Source organism: Natrix helvetica (genome assembly GCF_964273705.1).
Source record: "Natrix helvetica genome assembly, chromosome: Z".
In the NCBI taxonomy this organism is placed as follows: domain Eukaryota; kingdom Metazoa; phylum Chordata; class Lepidosauria; order Squamata; family Natricidae; genus Natrix; species Natrix helvetica.
In genome coordinates this window covers 22,299,508-22,319,465 of record NC_138554.1, presented here as the reverse complement: position 1 = coordinate 22,319,465, position 19,958 = coordinate 22,299,508, and the positions used below count along the sequence as shown (strand labels likewise).

The following is a 19,958-nucleotide window of genomic DNA, read 5'->3' as shown; positions in this document are numbered from 1 at the left end:
CCACATTGAAAAGTTTATATGGAGCGGTGCAGCCTTGATAATAAAAACTATTACAATTGGGAAATAACTCTCCAGGGAGCTTTGATGGCTGCAGCAAGTGCACTTTTATGCAACCCTCCATGGATTATAATACGAGTTGTTTCTTGGCTAAGGAAAAGCCTTACAGCACAGCCTCTTGCCAATGTGGGACCTCCAGATTTGCTGGCATTGAATTCCTAGTCCAGAGGTCTTCAAACTTGGCAACTTTAAGACTTGTGGTTCTCTGGGAGAATTTGTTTAATAAAATCTTGGAAGCCGGCCCCAATCCTGTTCTGGCAGTTTCCAAAGAACAAAGATCAGAACCCTTCATGAAGATGATACATTTATCAAAGGACAGACTCTTATGTTCAGTTATTGGCTCCTCTAGCAGTGTCTCTCAACCTGGCCAACTTTAAGACTTGTGGACTTCAACTCCCAGAATTCTCCAGCCAGCACAGAAGTTAGAAATTGTGGAATTTAAAATTCCAGTATTGGATTATACCCAGTGGCTAAACTGAAACAGAGGAACAACTAAGCAGATTTTTCAATTAAAAAAACCTCCATCCTATAATTCCATCACTATGATATTTCACAATAAACCAAACATTACACAGCAACCTTGCAAATAAAACCGAAAGCCAAATAAAAATACACACAGATGCCCGGTTATCTGAGATGAATTTTTAATAGAAGTCATACTTTTTCTTAGAAAGTACTTTTTTTTTCTTTTTTAACAAAACAAAACAAAAAAGAGCAGGGTATTTGCTATGGCCCTTTACATTAGGATAAGAAAATTCCAAACAGATTCAAACAGCAAAGAAAAAAAGAAGAGGGAGACAAAAATATTTTTAAAAAATGCAAACCCACTGGGTTTGAAGTAAAACAATGTTGTTCAAAGGGGGAGGGGACTTTTGTTAGAAAAAAAAATAAGACAGAATTAAAACAAATTAAGACAAGAAACTACCATGCCGAAAATATATATAAATATATATATATATTTAGAGAGAGAGAAGGCAGGCCCACCTCCAGAGCCAATTCCTCGTTCCAGAGAAGCACAAACCTCTGGATGAGTTACTATGAGTCCAAGCTAAGATTTGCAAACCCTTAGTAGTAAACTCTTAAGTGCAGAATTAAGCTAGACTTGTATTTTTTTTCCTTTGCTACCCATTTGCTGCTACTTTATAAAAAGGTGCACATCAGAGGTTAAGTTCAACCTTTATACCAAGTGAAATCCTTCAAACACACTAAAGTGCTATGTAAGTGCTAGGTATTGTTATTAGGTTCACAACTGGTATTTTATACACTTAACTTTGGAGTAAGCCCCTTCTAATGCAGGGAGTCCAGCTTCTGAATAAACATGCATAGGATTGGATTGCGATGTCTCAAACTTGGGGCCTACCAATAACTTGTCAGCTGTAGCTTTGTCCTAATAAATAAAAGGGCGTGCAATGAATGTGGCATGGAATGTGCACCACTGCTAAGGAATTAAAGTCAGAAGCTGCAGTGGGGCAAACTCACAGGGCTCGCAATGCGCTTTCCTTCCGCATCTTATGACAAGGGCTGCTCCATACAATGGACACTTGTTTTCCTAGATGGAAGCTTCCAAAAATGGATTGCAAGAGACGCTAATCATGCATTTTCACGCATATTTTCCCCACATGCCTGCTATCTTTGTATTGTACACAAGTTACTGAATGTGCTAAATAGCACTAGGTCTCCATAGTGAGGCACTTGTTATTCCTAAAATAAGGGAATGCAAATATTGATCAGGCTTTATAGTGTTGCAAGCAGGGAGCCTATAATTTATTTTTGGCAAATCGTCTCCGAATCTCTGCTCTATAATGCAAGAATACCCTGTTGGATTATAATTATACAATGTTTAATTCCATCTGTCTTACCATGAAGCCCGATGTTTGAATTTGGGAGTGGCGGTGATAGAGAATTTGGGGACTTTTATTCTGGTAAGGAGTTGTGTAGGTAGCAAAAGTAGCCTCAGGTATGAAAGTAAATGATTGTGACAAGTGGCTTACAAGGGACAGAAGCAGAAGCAGCATATGCAGATCAGAAGAAATAAGTGGAGAGACAACCTGGTTTCTTTTAAAGTTATATCTCTACTTGTTATCCCTCTTTTTGTTGGGAAAGCAATTAATGCATGTCCACAGAGAAGGGCAAGTGATGTGGTGCGTGTCGTTTTTGATGTTGCTGCAGCTTTTACCGAATGCTTATGTTCAGAACGGAGACTCAACATTTGTTGCATGCAACTATTCCTCCAATTGGAATCAAAATTGTGATCAGAATTTCCACTGCTAAACAAGATGGTGGTTAAGAGAGTAGCTCCCCCTCTTTTTTTGCCTCAGTTGTTAAAGTAAATCACTGCAGATAAGAGAATCATGTGGTCTTTAAGCGAATCTGACTACTCTTGTTGACTCTGTCAGAAGCCAGCTGGGTGGGAGGGTAGCAAATAGCAATCGCATGATTCTGGGATGCTGCAAATCTTCGGAAATAGATGCCAGTGGGGGCCAAGGACCTGATCACGTGACTGTGGGGAAGCTGCAAAGGTTGTAAGTGCGAGGACTGGTTGTAAGTGTGAGGACCGATTGTAAATCACTTTTTTCAGTGCCATTGCAATTTCTAATGGTCACTAAACAAATGGCTATAAGTCAAGGACTTCCTGTCTAAAGTCTACTCACATGCAATTAAACAAAGTGAAATAAGTAAATAAGAGCCTTCTCCTTCTCTGATTTCTCTCCCCCTCCCAAAAAGGCAGTGTCATCCCAACAATGGGTAGCCTTCCAATTGAGGAAGGGTAGGCTAGGATATAATTTCGAGGTTATCCTGGTTATTTTTGCCTACAGGGTTTGCAAATCCTAATTTTATTGTCATAGGTTTTTCTTTTTTCTTTTTCTTTTTTAATCACCCATCACCACCATAGCAGTTTCAGCAATATTACCAGTAAGGGATTGAGGGGGTGACAGATCAAAGTGCTCTTTTGGCTGCTGGCCATGATATGCAGAGAGGATGGCATCCAAATCCCCCTTCAGAACAGAGGAGGCAAGCTGAGATGAATGGTTTTCAGTTCATTTACTCCTGTTAGCCCAGACCTGGGCAGGTTCTAGCAGCAAATGGAGAGTCAAAGTTAACTCCAGCAAGCCAAGTCTGCTGGAAGAAGCAGAGATGATCAAATCTGGACCTCCTCCAAGTGAAGGAACCTGAGAAGGCTTTGCAGCACACCTTGTCCCCAGGAGCCCAAAACTAGGATTGAGATGAAGCAGGGAAATTAGGGGTCGGGGGGAGCAGAAGGCACCCCGAGCATTGCTGCCTCTCAGTGGTATATAGAGGGAGGGGGTGGGGTGTGTCTCTGTGGAAAAGCTGAAGGCATCTCAACACCAGCAACTTTACCAAGAAGCCGCAGCTCAGTGGCAAAGGGCCATTCCTTTCCCACCCTGTGTTGTGTCCATGAACCACTTGGCTGCCCCGTTTCCTCTTTAACTGAGGGCTGGGAATCTTTTGCATGTTCAGACTAGAGTTGGAAAAAGAAGAAGAAAATGGTCGGGGGAATAAAAGGTGCAAGAGAAAACAATGGCTATTTGAGTTGGGGCTGGTGGGTGTTTCATTAAGAAGAACAGAGTGAAAATCCAGAAACAACACCCCCCACCCCCATTTTCCTTCTCCTCCCTTCCCCATTTTCCACCCCTCAGGGGTGACTGATATTAAAGTGCAGCTGGATACAAAGAGATTGCTGGGAGATCCAAGATTGCAAGTGGGAAGAAGGGAGGGAGGGAGGCAGGGGGGAGTGTTTTCTTTAGCGCTGTCAGACATTGTGCAAGGGTAGGGCCCCTATTCTCTCCCACCCCATCCGACGGGAGTCGGACTCTTCCCATTTATTGAGTCTGGGCTGGCTCCTCGGCAGCAGGTACTGGGGACTGGCCTTGGGAGGAGGGACCCAGGGGCTGGGAAGGCTGGTGGTTTGTAGATGGGGAGTCGCTCTCGGGGTCCTCGGTCTCCTCGTCTGAGACGCCGTCAAGACGGAAGACCTGCCGCACAGTGCGGCTGGTGAAGGTGAGAGGTGTGCGCCTGCAAATGGACAGGAGAGGAGAGAGAAGGGAGACGTCACTGTTATATCACATCTAACACACAGAACCTGAGCTAACATCCTGTTTAGAAGCTGAACTTTCCCCTCTGTATAACACATAGACACCCCCTCCCCGATATATATGTATATGTTAGACGGACAGACAGACAGATAAAGAGAGATATCAGGGATGCAGTGGCTCAGTGGCTAAGACGCTGATCGATCAGAAATGTTGGCAGTTCGGCAATATGAATCCCATGTGCCGTGTAATGTTACTTGTCCCAGCTTCTGGCAACCCAGCAGTTCGAAAGCATGTGAAAATGCAAGTAGAAAAAAATAGGCACCATCTTTGGTGAGAAGGTAACAGCGTTCCGTGCGCCTTCGCAGTTTAGTCATGCTGGCCACATGACCACGGAGACATCTTCAGACAGCGCTGGCTCTTCGAGTCAGGAGCGACTAGCACATATACACAAGGGGAACCTTTACCTTTATCTTTAGAGATAGATAGATGGATGGATTGATGGATGACTAGATGATAGATAGATAGATAGATAGATAGATAGATAGATAGATAGATAGATAGATAGATAGACAGACATATACAGATAGATATAGATACAGAGATAAATAGATATAGATATTAGCTTCTTTGAATTTGGTAAAAGAAAACAAAATAGACAACCCCCAAAATATTGTATGTTCAGTTACTTTGCCTTCTCTAGTTCTGGCTTAGCTAACAGAGTGATGTATATTATTATCTCGTTTGTTTTCTTTTGCCAACTTCAAAGAAGCTAAAAGCATTTTACCTACAGGATTTGCCCAAATGTGTGCAAACTCTTAACACAGCTCCAAATGTTCAGTTTAAAGCCGCAGCCAATCAGGCTGCTAATGCCAAGCAAAGCAGGGCAGACACTAAAGAGATGCAGAGAGTAGTAGCTGCCATCTGCATTCTGGGAGCACCATAACCAAGGTCAGCCTCATTCATTTTCTCTGAAAGTTGAGGGAAATGTAGGTTGTATCTACAATGTAGGTCTCTATTTGGCAACCTGTTCCACTCATGTTCCTCTCCTATCCAGTGTCTTGGTGGGACGCAGGGATGTTTTGACTTCTGTTTCTAATACCTGATTTCTGATAACTTCCACAATTCAGCATTTCTGCGGCACTGTCTGCATCGGATAATCTAATATTGTGGCTGCACACTGGCTGTCTCCACAAGCAAGACCCTTGTATATTCCCTCAGAGGAGGCTCTCAAAACTAATTAAGTTTCCAAAACTTTTGCCTTCTGACTGCTTTCTGTTCAACACAGTAATACACGGGTAAAAATTTTCACCGGTTCACAGTGTGTGCCTATGTGCGTCTCTGTAATAACTAGTTTCATTTTTTTTCCTTTTTCAATGTGAAATTGTGCTATTTCATAAGGAAAAAGAGAAACCCAGTAATTAAGGCATTGCTTTATCTTTCATGAGAAAGAGATGATTAAGGCTGAGGGGTGATTAATTATTAATGTTGTGCCAGGTTGAATGTTAAACAATTAGGAGGTTTTAAGAAAGGGCCAAGAACGAGCTCAGGAGGCCCCCCAAATATATAAGCACACTTTGTCAGTCAGCATTAAATGGTTATTACACTGTTATTACCTTACATTTAGGCATCCTGCCCAAAAAACCAAATCAATGTGGGCAAAAAAGAATTTATTAACATATGAGAATACCAAGAAGAGAGAATATTTGTAGCTGAGGATTGAACTTGATTGGGGTTTTTTTTTTTTTGCAGGCATTTCATTACCAAAGTAAGTAACATCATCAGTAGGGTGTGGAATTTGTTCTCATTTTATAAATTAGTGACTTGCTCTGTCACTGTTGGTGGGAGTGGTTTTGGTCATTCCTTTATTGGGCTGTTGTCTACTGTTACTTTGTTTAGCTGTTCCTTGATTGGGGTACCACCAAGACCATCCCCATCAACATTGACAGTGCAAACTATTAGTATATAAAATGAGAACAAATCCCAAACACTGATGATGTTACCTAGCTTGGTAATGAAACGTCTGCAAGAAAACAGCCAAGCTTAGAGAGCACCAAGGATCCTACAAGACGTAAGAATATAAGAGAGGATGTATTCTATGGTGTGTGTGTTTTTTTTTGGGGGGGGGGGGGAGGATAGCAACTCCACTCCTCAATATAAAGCCCTTTTTGGTGAATTACAATATCTCAATTTAGAGATTTTAACCTGCGCTTGGTTTATTAGGAAATATACCAGTACTAATAAGGCTTGGGGTTTTGTTTTTTCATACTATGAAATTTAGGATAATGCCAGTATGCAAGAAAAAAATGCTTTTGAAGTTATATGTTATATACAAGCACTGATATGTAAACAGCTCATCAAAACAGTTTCCAAGCAATGCATACAAGTTTAAATGTGTTCTTTAAAGTTATTAGTAAGAGAGTTACCAACTCTGTGGTGCCAAGGATATTGCTGCCACTGGCAATCCACAGTCTCGCTCTTTCCCACGTTTTAAACCTGAACTCTCAAATTGCCAATGCTTTTTGTTCTCTCTCCTTTGTTTGAGGATATGACTATTGATAGGCAGCAGCAAAGCCAAAGGAGAAGCATTGTTCTCTGGGAAAGGAGGAAAATGTCCTTGATTGCAGAATACGTTCTATCCATTAACCCCCTTGGCTGGGTCCTAAATCCACAGAAGCTGTTCAAAGGAAAGCAGCACTTACCACAATCACAAGGATTCTTTGCTACTGGAGAGAAGCCACAAAGAAGAGCTAGCACAAGCTAACACAGCACTTTTGTATCTCACCACTTTTGCTGGGATAGCTAGCCACCTCTATAAGCTCACACGAATAGCAAGCTCTCCCTGCCTTCTCCTGCTACAGTTTAAGCATTCTTTGGCCTGGGGTTCAAAGTTGCCAGATGCATCAAGCAAGCATTCCAGCAGTTTTCGCTGATGGCCAAAGCAGACATATTGGGCCTGGCAAAAAACACAGGGGGAAGCAATGAAAGAGCCCACAAATCAAACTGACTTGTATAGCAGGACTGGAGGAGGAAGTGATTAAATCTTAAACTTTGTGCCACTGACTAGTTCCTGTCTCCCAGCTGCATCAGCGTTGGAAAAATAAGGGGGAGCATACTTACAGCTTGAGAAGAAAAGAACGCTAAAGACTTGGGTTCAAATCACAACTCAGCCATAAAGACTGACCACTCAGCCCTCTTCCTAGGTTGTGGTGAAGCTAAAGCAGTGTGAGAGATCTATGCATGCCTTTCTCATTTCCTTGAAGAATGGGCCAGAAAACAAATAAGCAGAAGGTTGGAAAACATTGGAAGTCTCATAAGGAAGTCACTTGATCTTCCAGAGTTGCAGTTTAATAATGTTTGTGAATCTGAGTGCTTGTGTTGTGTACACGTGCATGCAAACATTATGGACTGCAACTCAGTGGTACAGCACAGACTTTGTTCACAGAAAGTCCCAAATTCAATTCTTCTTGAATTAAAAAGGATCCTCCCCCCACCTCCTCAGTTTCTACATCCACAGCCTGAGAAACCTGGGTTAGCGTACTTCGACAAATAACTTGCCTTACATGAGACATTTTCTTTACATGAGAGAAAGAATTAAGCACCCCTTCCTCCAGTCATAAATTGGGAGTGTCCTACGGCTACATTTTGTGCTAAAAAAATAAAAACAGGAAGCCAGCAAATCATGGATCTCAGCTTTCAAGTCTGTTTTAACTTAACTGGGAACAGGGAAGCAGAGAATTTTTGTGTTGCAAGTGCACACCCACGCATATACACAATCCCACCTCAAAAATACACAACACACACATGCAGAACATGGGGAGGAGGGTGAAGGGGGAGAGTGAGAACATACTTCCGTTGACGTCGTTCTAACTTGCTGTTGAGTCGAGAAAAGGATGAGATGGAAGAAAGGAAAAAAAAAAGGAAATATGCAAACATGAACACATGATCTGGAAAAAACACCACATTGAAAGAGGAGAAGCAGCATCAAAAAGGAAACAAGAGGGGTGTGAGGTAGGCAATTCAGGTTTTTAGGCAGAAGAATAGTTGCTTTAGATCAGGGGAGTCAAACCTGCACCTCGCACGCAAGATGCCTCATGTGCTGGCCACGCCCACCCCTGTTTTATCAAAGGGGAGGGGGGAAGTCGCAATATGACACGTGACAACAAGATGACGTAGCAAGTTTGACACCCCTGGTTTACATAAAGAATTGAGTGATTTTAAATTGGGGGTAGACTGAAGACTTAAAACGGCTACAGAATAAGCCTCTCATTTGTGGGAAAGGATTAGAAAGTGTGCAGAATCTCCAGAACATCAGGTTTTAAAATGGCTGCAATCAGGGAAATGGAACTAAAGGTAGTTCACTTATAACTCATAGCTGGCTGGGGAATTCTGGGAGTTGAAGTCCACAAGTCTTAAAGTTCCCAAGTTTGGACACCCCTGACTAACCATTCGTCTAGTGAATGTTTGAAGTTACAATAGCAACAAAAAACATAGTATGACAATTGCAGCATCCCCATGATCACGTGATCAAAATTCAGATGCTTGGCATTTGGCATGTATTTATGACCGTTTGCAGTGTCCCGGGGTCATTTTTTTTTTTTTTTTTTTGCTGCGATCTTCTGACAAGCAAAGTCAATGGGGAAGCCAGATTCACTTAACAACCGTCTCACTAACTTAACAACAGCAGTGATTCACTTAACAAATGTGGCAGGAAAGATCATCTGGGCAAAACTGTCCTGCATAGCAAGGGACATTTTGAGCTCAGTTGTGGTCACAAGTCAAGGACTACTGTATATCACCTTTGGGCAAGGGATTCTTACAGGTAATCCCTGACGTATGACTGTAATGGAGCCTGCCCATCATGGTTGTAAGTTCTGATAGTCATAAAATGATTTTTACAACCTTTTTTTGCAGTAGGTGTTAAACGGATCACCGGTCATTAAATGAATGTCACAGTCATTATGTGTGCAATGTTGTCATTAAGGAAATCATTAGTTCACTATTATTTTGCCAAAAATTGGAAGTGCCGGGTTTTGGTAAAACTGTTGTAAAATATGGTCGTGTGATTATGGGACATGCGAACAGCCGTAAATGGGTCTGTGTTGCCAATCACTCAATTTTTGGTCATGTAACTGGGGGACACACACACATCCATCGTAACTTCAAATCCAGGTCATAAGTAGCCCCAACGGAGGTCCATTGTAACCATGAATAGTTGCTAAGTGACTGGTCGTAAGTTGAGGACTATCTGTACTTGCTTTACATCTCCAGCACTACCAGAATCAGGTTGCCAATACAGAGTGCTGAATTTGACTTAGAGAGGTCTAAAGTCAAATCAAGCACAATTGAGGATAAATCTGAGCGACTGACCTTAATCTAGTCACTATGGCCCACCTCACACAGACTTCTACAAACCCCTTGGAGAAACAGCAGCGTACCACTGATCCGTATAAAACTACTGTCATATTTCAGGCTCCCTAACAATAAGCATATGACTGTTGTTGTCCCTTCTATAGATAAAACAGAAAACCTTTTAGATCAGGTGGGCAATTATAACAACTTTACGACCTGTGGACTTTAACATGGCTGGCTCAGGCATTCTGGGAGTTGAAGTCCACAGGTTGTAAAGTTGCCATAGCTGCCCACCACTGTTTTAGATCTTATATTCTCAGTAGAATTCTTCAAAAAAGCTAAAATTCTATACTGGAAGAGTTTATGGGAGTTAAGCAACAACATTTCTGGAGAGAAACAGGTTGAAGAAAGCTGTTATGCATGTTCTAAATACCCCACGTGGTTCATGGAATTCTTCCAGAAAGATAGACTAAGAAAAAAATATAAAATAGGTAGTCCTCGACTTCAAAAATGGACTTAGTGACCGTCCGAAGTTACAACGGCACTGAAAAAAGTGACTTATGACCATTTTTAACACTTACGACCGTTGCAGCATCCCTATGGTCCCGTGACAATGGACTCATATTTATGACGGTTGCAGAGTCCCGGAGTCATGTGATCTCCTCTGGTGACCTTCCAACAAGCAAAGTCAATGGGGGAAGCCAGATTTGCTTAACAGCTGTGTTACTAATTTAAGAACTGCAGTTCTTAACAAATGTCGTGAGAAAAGTCGTAAAATGGGGCAAAACTCACTTAACAAATTTCTCACTTAGCCACATACATTTTGGGCTCAACTGTGATCATAGGTTGAGGACTACCTGTAAAAAATAATTCGCTCCTGTTGTACACACAGAAATGTAGAAAATATTGCACAGAATGGTTGCACCCTCTGGTGGCACTGCTGTTCTCAAACTATCCTGCTCTCGCTTTTTCTCCTATTAAAAGGTCACGCTGCATCTGGCTGCAGCTTCTTATTTTTTAACCAGATGTTCTGAGGCCATGAAATGAACCAGTGTTTGCCTACGTGGGCAACTTCCAGATGTGAATTTACAGCTCCCAGGATTTCCTAGCCATTCTCTCTCTCTCTCTCTCTCTCTCTCTCTCTCTCTCTCTCTCTCTCCCTCCCTCCCTCCCTCCCTCCCTCCCTCCCTCCCTCTCTCTCTCTCTCTCTCTCCCCATCCCTCTCCTTCTGGCACTGAATTAATATTCTATACTCCAGATGTAGGTGACCTCCAGATGGTTTGGATTTGCATAATGGTGTGGGATCTTGTAATCCAAAACATCTGCCAGAACCAAGTTGTCTATCCTTGCTGTAGCATATTTACAAATAGACTAGAGGGGAGGCAGAAATAGTGAACAGAGCAAAAAGAGGAAGGATAGGGACAAAAATATACAGTGTCCATGAGCATAAAAGACACACAGAGAGAGAGAGAGATTAGCAGGATAACCATTCCTAGATTTGAAAACATTATAGAGAAGCATACTGCTTTTTAACTCAATTAAAGGTGGTCCTCGTTTAACAACCACTTATTCAGCGACCAATCAAACTTACAACGGTGCTGAATGAATGGTAGTTACACCGTTCAAGGTTTTAGGTCAGTTGCAGTGTCCCTGCAGTCATGTGATCGCCATTTGCAGCCATCTTTGCTGGCTCCCTACAAGCAAACCAATAGGGAAGCTGGCAGGAGGTTGCTAATGGCAACCATGTGACATCCTTGCTTAATGATCTTTAGCATGATTTGCTAAAGGCAACCAGAAGCGCCGGGATTTCCGTTGTTAAGTGCCACAGATATGTGACATGGCTCTTTACAAGATAAATTCCAGTCCATCTGCCATTATTAAGTGAGAACTACCTGTATTGCCGAGTCTTGACCATACGGCGCTACTCACCTGAGGCGATTCCGCAGGCTGGTGACTTCGCGATTCATGGATTCTGCTGATTCGGTGACATCCTCAAGTTCTCGCTGCATGCGACGACGGCTGGCATTGGCCCGCGAGGCCTCTTCTTCCGCCTCCTCCAGCTGACGCTTCAGCTGTTTCAGCCGCAGGTGGCCTTTTTCAGCCTGCCCAAAAAAAGCCACAGAGGGAAGCCTAAATCAATGCTCCCGAGATAAAGAAACTTACAGCATAATTCTGTGCAAGTTCAACACTTAAGGGGCCTCAGCATTTTTGTATCAAAAGTTTTAAAAATGAGAAAAGATTTCCCAGAATGCATCCGGTGATTGCTTTAAATGCTTCTTAGCGAGACTTATTTCTACATACACAGTTTTAACTTTCTTTGTGGTGTAGCTTGCTTATTTTATTTTTAATGCTTAAATCATGCAAAATAAAGGCATGTGGTGGTGGTGATCATGGTGGCGAAATAGGAAAACAGATAATTTGCATGGCACTTTTCAAAAACAAGTTTACTCTTCTTACTCTTTCATCCTTTCCAATAGCTGAACCCTGAGCACACTGTCCAGGATGAAAAAAAGATAAGGATAGTTTAGCCCAAGGTTTTTCAAACATGACCACTTTTAAGATGCTGGCTGTGGCATTCTGGGAGGTGAAGTGCACACATTTTAAAGTGGTCACCTTTGAAAAACATTAGGTTAGCACCAGAGGTGGTATTTAGCCAGTTTTGCAGTAGCCTTTCCCCAGAAGTGGGGAGGGAATGAGAATTTTGCAGTATCCTTCCCCCGCCACGCTCACCAAGCCACATCACGCCCACCAAGCCACCCTCACAGAACCAGTAGTAAAAAATTTTGAATCCCATTACTGGTTAGCACATTTACAACATACCTGATCTTTATACTGGTCAGCATTTCTCCTCTCTTCATCAACCTGCAGAAGCACTTCCTTGAGTTTCTTCTCTGCCCTCCTCACAAGTTTTCCCGACAGCATCCTCTCTCTAGGAAAGAAGAGGGAAATGTAAGAAGGAATGGATGAACCCACACTGAGTCATTCATTATCTAGAGCAGAGCCATTGAAATCAAGTGGATTTAGGAGTCACAATTAGCTTACTTTTACAATGGATTAAATGGGCTTATTTCACCAATATGAATACAACCAATGAGTCTTCCTTGTCCTTCAGCCACCACTCAGGAGTGTATTTCTAGAGTTCTGTAGAGGTGTCCAACTTGGCGACTTTAAAGGCCTGTGGACTTGATGGTAGGCTGGAGATTTTGGGAGTTGATATTCCCAGGTCTTAAAGTAGCCAGGTTTGGACTACACTACTCTATAATATAGGAGGAGGATCAAATACACACTACATGTGTTATTGACTATGGAGAGTCTCAATCATCCAGGTCACGGTTGTCCCAAAGATGCTTTTTTCAAGAGGCAACTGGACTTTCTGGTATTTCTTTGAAGACATTTCGCTTTTCCTGCAAGAAGCTTCTTCAGCTCTGACTTCTTCAGCTCTTCCCCACCACCCAGTCACAGCTGAAGAAGCACCTTTGGGACACACGTGTTATTCTTCACCATACAATGAAAATGTAGAACACCGGTGGATAACATGTGGTCTCTGTTTTCCTTTCGAAGACCTTCCTGGTCACCATCATGAGGCAGAAAATATGATAATAGCATAAGCCCTAAAACAGGTTTTTAACAATATACTTAAAAATTAACACTCCGACCCCCTCAAATTGAGAAAGAAAACAGGAAGTCGCAGTCCTAGTTATTTACAAGACATGGCTCCAACTACTCTGAATCAACAGCTCATCCACAGTACACCCTGGAATCCACTACCACCAGCCCAACAATACTCAGGGTGGCACCTGGCCCTCCAAAGCAACCAGCCTTGAGATGTAGACTCTTATTCTCATGGCTTTCTAATCATTCTGCCAAGCCATCTTCAGAGCCCAGAATTCAATGCTGGCAGTTTTGCTGTCATCGCCTCACCTGGACTCCTGTTCCAGCTGTTCTTCTAGCTGGGCCACCTTGGACTCCAGAGTTGCAATGGCCAACTTGTACTTGGACTTCACAGATGAGTCCATCTCACCCAATTTGGCCCTCAAGTCTTTGTTCTGGCGCTCCAGCTGTTGCCGGGCGTTCTCAGTCTTCTGAGAGAAGCTGCGCTCTGCTGCCAATTCTGTGGTGATCGTTTCCACCTGCACGGAGGACAGAATGAGGGAGAAATCAGAAGGCGGATTCAGCATTGGCTGGATTTAACAGTCCAGCTTCAACCTGCTTAGAAGCAGCTGTCTTACCTGCATGCTGAGCTTACGGTAGCGGTCATTCATGAGTTCCATGTTGCTTTGCTCTTCATCCAGTTCTTCTTCCAGCTGGGCAATTCTTGCCTCCAAATGGCGTTTTTCATCTAGAAGAGCGGACCTGAAATGGAAATTAAAGCAACAGTGGTGAAATTAGGGCTTTGTTCCTGGCAGGAAACTAAGAGGGCATTCTCAAGAAGAACATTGAGGCTGCTTCTACAATCTACACTATTCATTTTTAGCTCCACTGAGTCATTGCTTGTCTGCCATCCTTTGGACACAACCTTGAAAGGGATGTTGCACAACATGGTTCTGTGTCAGACAAAATGGCCCTCTAATGTCTAAAACCCTCCTAGCATATTCATTTCATTTAGCAAATATCTCTTTTATTGGCTTTATCCCCTAATTGCCTCCTGTGGGTATGACAGCATTACAACAAGCCCCTAATTGTGGTTCCACCACCAGCATATTTTCTTTGCTGAACATTTGACCAGCCTGGTCAATATAGACTGACCCTGTTACTGCATTTTACATTTATTAAAAGCAGTCACAAAAATGGATAACACAACAGAGTGAAAGACTAATAGTAATGGACAAATCTATCTATATAAAAATGGCTGTGTGTGTCTATGTTCCAGCCTAACTCTGGAACGCCTCGAACAATTTCAAACAAATTTGGTACAGAGATGACTTACTCTCTGGAGACAAATACTGTGGGTGGTAAGACACTCCTAACACATCTCAGGGTGCATGTTCTGTTAAGATTCAGCCTGTTGTGCCTTTAAATGGATTCTACTGTACTACTGTAAAATGGATTCTACTGTGCAGCGTAGTGGAGTTGCCATGGTAACAGCCTCAAAATACTCCACAAGGGGGCTCCCTCTGGTAAGGGGGAAAATCCAACATTAGAAATTATGTTTGGTCCGGACATTTCTCCCCTATAAATAAATATCCAGAGAACACCGGCTTGTTCTTTCTAAAAACCAGTAACACATTATGGCAGTTTTAGAATTAATCATTATAGATAGTTCTCACTTAAGGACTGTTTAGATTAACAAGGACATTGCAAAGGGTGCTTTATGGCTTCTAAAGCACTTCCAACCGTCAAAAAAAAACCCACACATACCCTTAGCTCATGTGATCTCAATTTGGGTGCTTAATAACCTGTTCACACTTGCAACCAGTTACCAAGCGCTCTGCAATCCTGTGATCACCACTGAAACCTTCTCTGCCAGTTTCCCAAAAAGTCAGTGGGAACGCGTGAAGGGAAGATTGCAAACTACAGTGAAAAGAATTTTAATGCGTTCCTTGCCTGCCTGCTAAAAGCTCACTAAAATTCCTGTCTGCCTGCCTCTTTCTATACCTGCTTCTTAACCACTGCTCTGCTCGATGACCCCAATTCCAGTCTCGATCGTAGTCATAAGTTAAGTACTACTTGTAGAATAGAGACTGTTACTCAATCCAGGGTCAGATTAATTATGAACAATCCATTCCACACAAAAGGGTGAAAATGGAGCTCAGAAGTTGGGAATAAGGGAGTAAGCCGGTTCCTGTGCACTCACTTGCCACTGTTTCCATTGGCCAGCTCATCTGCCAGGTCATCACGCTCCTGTTGTGCCTGCCTCTTGGCTCGCTCTGATGCTGCTAGTTCCTACAAGTGATGGAAAACATGTAGCAAAAGATGGAGTGACCTGGATAAAAATTGAGACCTAGCTTCTTGGAAGAACTTTTGATCAATCAGGATATTTCACCCTGCCTCCTGATTCAGAACCTTCTGCCAACGAAGCAGGGATTCCCTTCTTACACTTATCAGTAGCTAAGAGATCCTATTTTGTTAAGTGATGTATTTTGGAGGCTCAGATTGAATAACTATATACAGTATGTTGCGCATATCTTCTCTGGGACTCTCTGGGAATTAAAATCTGTATCTCTCCTGGACTCATATTCCTGTTTAACCTCACAGCTTGCCTCCTGCTCACCTCCTGAAGCTGCAGCAGTTCTGCCTCCAGATTTTTCAGCTTCTTCTCATTCTCACGAGACTGAATAAAAATCTCCTCACGAGCTGCACGGGCTTCCTCAACCTCTCGCCAGAGTTCCTTCATCTGGGCCTGGAATTAAGAGAAAAATGAAAGCAGAAGAAGATTATCACGATGGCAGGACTATAAGATTATATTATATATGTATAAAACAATGAGATTATCTATATTTGAGACTACCTCTACTATTATTTTATAGCTAAGGTAAAAGTTCCCCTCACACATATGTGTTAATCATTCCTGACTCTAGGGGGCAATGCTCACCTCCGTTTCAAAACCAAAGAGCCAATGCTGTCTGAAGACGTCTCCATGGTCATGTGGCCGGCATGACTAAATGCCGAAGACCCATGGTCCCTTTTTTTCTACCTGCATTTTTACATGCTTTTGAACTGCTGGGTTGGCAGGAGCTGGGATAAGTAACAGGGGCTCACTCTGTTACGCGGCACTAGGGATTCAAACTGCTGAACTGCCGACCCTTCTGATCGCCAAGCTCAGTGTAATATTAGTTTTTATAGCTAATTTTGGGTACTATTATTCATACACACACACAAGTGTGTGTGTGTACACAGATAGTCTTCGTTTAACAACTGTTCACAGTTAACAACAGTAATGAAAAAGTAATTCGATGACCAGTCCTCTCATTTATAGCCTTCACTGGTCTATAAAGCAAAGCTAAAGTAAGATCATAAGCACAGTCACAGTTTCATTTAGCAAATGCTTTGCTTAATGTCCAGTAACCAGTCTGAATTGTGGTTGCTAAATGAAGACTAACTATATGTTCTTCTCCACCAGGCTCCCAAAAGCAAGAAAGACATGCAGAGTGACTTCTAAGCAGTTTATTTTATTGTTACTCACTTGTAAACTGAAATCTCACCAACGCAAAGCAACTCCTTGCATCAATTAAAGATATACTCTTACTGAGAACTTCTAGGAAGGAGCTATCATAACATTTTTTTCTTCTAACCAAGCTATCTAAAATTCGCTGCCTCTTGGTCCTCTGGAATGAGGCCCCTCCCTCTTGGGAATCCAGACTACATTCCACCACATTACTCTTTTTAACTTATTTAAAGAGAGCCTCCATGCCAACATTTACCTGGAAGCTCTTTGGAATACAAACACAACTTCTTATACAATGACAGTTAAAACTCAATATACAATATAGCCCTTTAAAAAACAACCGGGATCTTTCTCCCTGGTTGCCTACATTGATACCTGCAACTTGCGCAGCTGTTTCAAAGCTTCATCTCTTCCTTTGGTAGCTGCATCCAATTGTGCCTGGGCTTCCTGAAGATCCATCTCCAACTTCTTGCGGGCAGCAAGCGCTTGGGCCCTTTGCTTCCTCTCAGCGTCCAGTTCCGCCTCCAACTCTCGCACCTGTGGTGTTGCAAGGGAGAAAGCATCAGCAGAAAGCTGCCACTTTGATCTACAGTCAAGGTTATGGCGTGCTCTGAAGCTCCACTCTCCTGCTGCATCTTAGAAGTGGAATAAAAGACGCAGAGGTCTTCTCGGAAAGAACAAGGCACACTTTGATAGAGCAGTGAAAGCAATCCTAAAAGGGGCATTATAAACTAGGGGTGTTGCTTCCGCTTCGCTCCTTTTCTGTCTTTCTCAGAAGGGATTATATCTCTCAGAAATTGTCCAATCAAGAAGGTGAGTGGGTGGCAGGACCAAATTACTAATCATGATTGTCCTAAGTACAAAATAGGAACTGAAGGATAAGATTTGTCCAAACAGAACAGAAACAAAAAAAGGAAGGAGTAGCACCGTAGGTTAAAAATATCCACTCCTGATGAGAATTCCAAATCAATGAATTTGAGAATACCAGTGTTTTCCCCAAAAATAAGACAGGGTCTTTTTTTTTTTTGACCCCCGAGATAAGCACTTGGCCTTATTTTCGGGGAGGTCTTATTATTTTTGAGGTGCAGGAGGGGGCGAGCGTGGTCACCTCATGGCTGCTGCTGTTATGCAATATTTTCGGGGAGGGCTTATTTTAGCACATGCGCTCAAAACCCCGATTGGGCTTATTATCTGGGGAGGTCTTATTTTCAGGAAACCGGGTATTGTTGAAAAAAATCTACATTAAAACATGTGGCAATACAAATAATAGTAATACTGATTCAACCTTGGCCATTTGAAACTGAATGAACTTCAATTCCCAACATTCTCAGCAATGCGAATACTGGCTATAGAATTCTGGGAGTTGAAGTCTGTATACTTCGAAAGTACCAAAGTTGGGGAACCCAGCTGGCATCACCATTACTTGCCCAACCAAGAAAAAGACTTGGGTTGTATCTTCCCCAAACCCTTCAGAGTTGATGTGGGCTGTCAAATGAACTTAACTGAATTCACAGATGATTTAAAGAGCCACTAAGGCCTCTTTAACCTTAATAATCTCTTCATCTATTGAGATACAAACTTTGTAAAACGCTAGAAATTCCTAGAGAGAGCTTGGAATTATAGACCTGTCATGAAACTAAGAGCTCAGGATGAGCTGAAGTTAGCAAAGGATGCTAAGAATAAGAAAAAAGAGGTCCTCTAAATAAGTTAAATAAAAGGAAAAGGGGGGGGGGGAACTCAGCAGATCAGCTGCTCAGTGAAGATGTCAAAATGTTAATGGGTAGCATAGGAAAAGCAGATGTAGTTTTGCTCAGCCTTCTCTAGGAAATTGTAAAAAGCCAGATGAATGGATAGAAGTTTGTGATTGACAGAAATATGGTCAGGGAACACTTTACTTTGAATGAGCATCAAGTGCTTCTCCACATTGACAGCTGTAAGATGTGTGGACTTCAACTCCCAGAATTCCCCAGCCAGCTGCCAATGTGGAGAAACATTGCATGAAGCAGTTCCCAATCCCCCCTCTTGATCTTAAAACACACCTGGGCCAGCAAAGACTGGTCAGATTTGTGTGTGTGTGTGTGTGTCATACCATACACCTCCACTTCTCCTCCTTCCTACCTGCTTGCTGAGCAGTTTCTTCTTGTCATCATTGGCATCATCACGGTTCTGCAGCTCCCTCTCGTGCTGTGCCTTCAGGGCCTGCATATTGACCTCCAGGCGCAGCTTCCCGTCCTCTGCAGCCTGCAGCTCATCTTCCAGTTCCTCCAGTTGTGTTCGCATCTCTTGCACTTGCTGTTCCAAGGCCCGCTTGGAGCGCTCAAGCTCATGCACCTGATCCCAAAGCAGAAGTGTCAGAGACAGGAGAGCCACGTGTAGGTTTTTACAGAAAGGCGTAAAGCGGATAGAGGTAGGTGGGTAGGTTGACTAACAGAACATTGAAATATTGTGCCATCACAATGCCATTAGCTCCAGAGGAGGCTGATGGGTCTGGAATCCGCAACATTATTGAATGAGTAAATATCAAGAATTCGTAAAAAGATAAAAATCTCTTGGTAAGAGGTGAATCATCTCTGATCTAACTCATAAGACTGTGGCCTGCCAGCAGCCAACAGAGGCAGACTCAAGACAGTGAGGAGGTTGAGGAGGAACATGGGCCAGTCCTGGAGTCTGGGGAAGGCTCTGATGAGGGCTCTGTGTTGGAGGCAGAGATGGGGCGAGGGCCGTCTGACAGTTATCAGCTGCCTTCAGAGTTGGATATCAGTGGGGCAGAAGCACAGCTGGAGTCTGTTCCCGATGTGTGCATGCGCAGAGCTGCCAGGAGAAGGGAACAGCTAAGGAACAAGGGCCGACTTGGGAGTAAAGGCACAGGTGGATGGTGAATGGCCCCTCCCATAGGGAATAAAGAGGAGCAAAAGGGGAGGGGAGTTTGCAGGAGACAATTAGTTCAATTCATTAGAGTGAAGATCTGTTCCTGACTTCTTGTCAAGTAATTGCTGCTACAGCATGATGTTTAGAAGATATCAGCCTGGCAACTCTGCAAGCCTGATAAAGGTCTGTAGTTGTGAAATCTCACGAAAGACTGTTCGCCAGGACTTTGCTGGAAAGGAATTCACTTTAAACTAAATAAAAGGGGTTTTACCGGGATGAGGAGTCGCCTTCGTGCTTTTGGGAAACCTGGGTCAGAACAAGACTGGCGGCGTTCTCCTTCAGTGTCAGAGTACTGGGAGAATTCTTCTTTGTTGACTGTTATACAACATCTACATGTCCCATCCACCAACCACAAAAACTTGTCTTTCTCAAAAGCACCAATTATACCAGTGTTAAAGTAAATTAAAAATAAGCCTATTTAACTGGATTGAGGCTCTAACTTTTATCTGCTTTATCCTACTCCC

The 19,958-nt window shown here is 42.8% G+C and overlaps 1 protein-coding gene across 3 annotated transcripts in view; it reads right to left on the bottom strand.

The window, feature by feature from the left end:
- Positions 1-684: 684 nt before the first annotated feature.
- LOC309381271 (myosin-10-like) overlaps positions 685-19,958 on the bottom strand; it is an 83,754-nt gene continuing 64,480 nt past the window's right edge. For 2 of the 3 annotated variants that reach the window (XM_081932055.1, XM_081932056.1), the window contains 9 exons: positions 18,685-18,897; positions 16,942-17,103; positions 15,673-15,801; positions 15,256-15,344; positions 13,691-13,814; positions 13,383-13,591; positions 12,282-12,390; positions 11,391-11,563; positions 685-4,092 (listed from right to left, as the gene is read on the bottom strand). In XM_081932055.1, the coding sequence (XP_081788181.1) occupies positions 3,900-4,092; positions 11,391-11,563; positions 12,282-12,390; positions 13,383-13,591; positions 13,691-13,814; positions 15,256-15,344; positions 15,673-15,801; positions 16,942-17,103; positions 18,685-18,897 (1,401 nt within the window). In that variant the 3' untranslated portion in view covers positions 685-3,899. Of the gene's footprint in view, positions 4,093-7,742; positions 7,984-11,390; positions 11,564-12,281; positions 12,391-13,382; positions 13,592-13,690; positions 13,815-15,255; positions 15,345-15,672; positions 15,802-16,941; positions 17,104-18,684; positions 18,898-19,958 lie in introns of those variants that run through there. The other variant, XM_081932057.1, reaches the window with a different exon arrangement.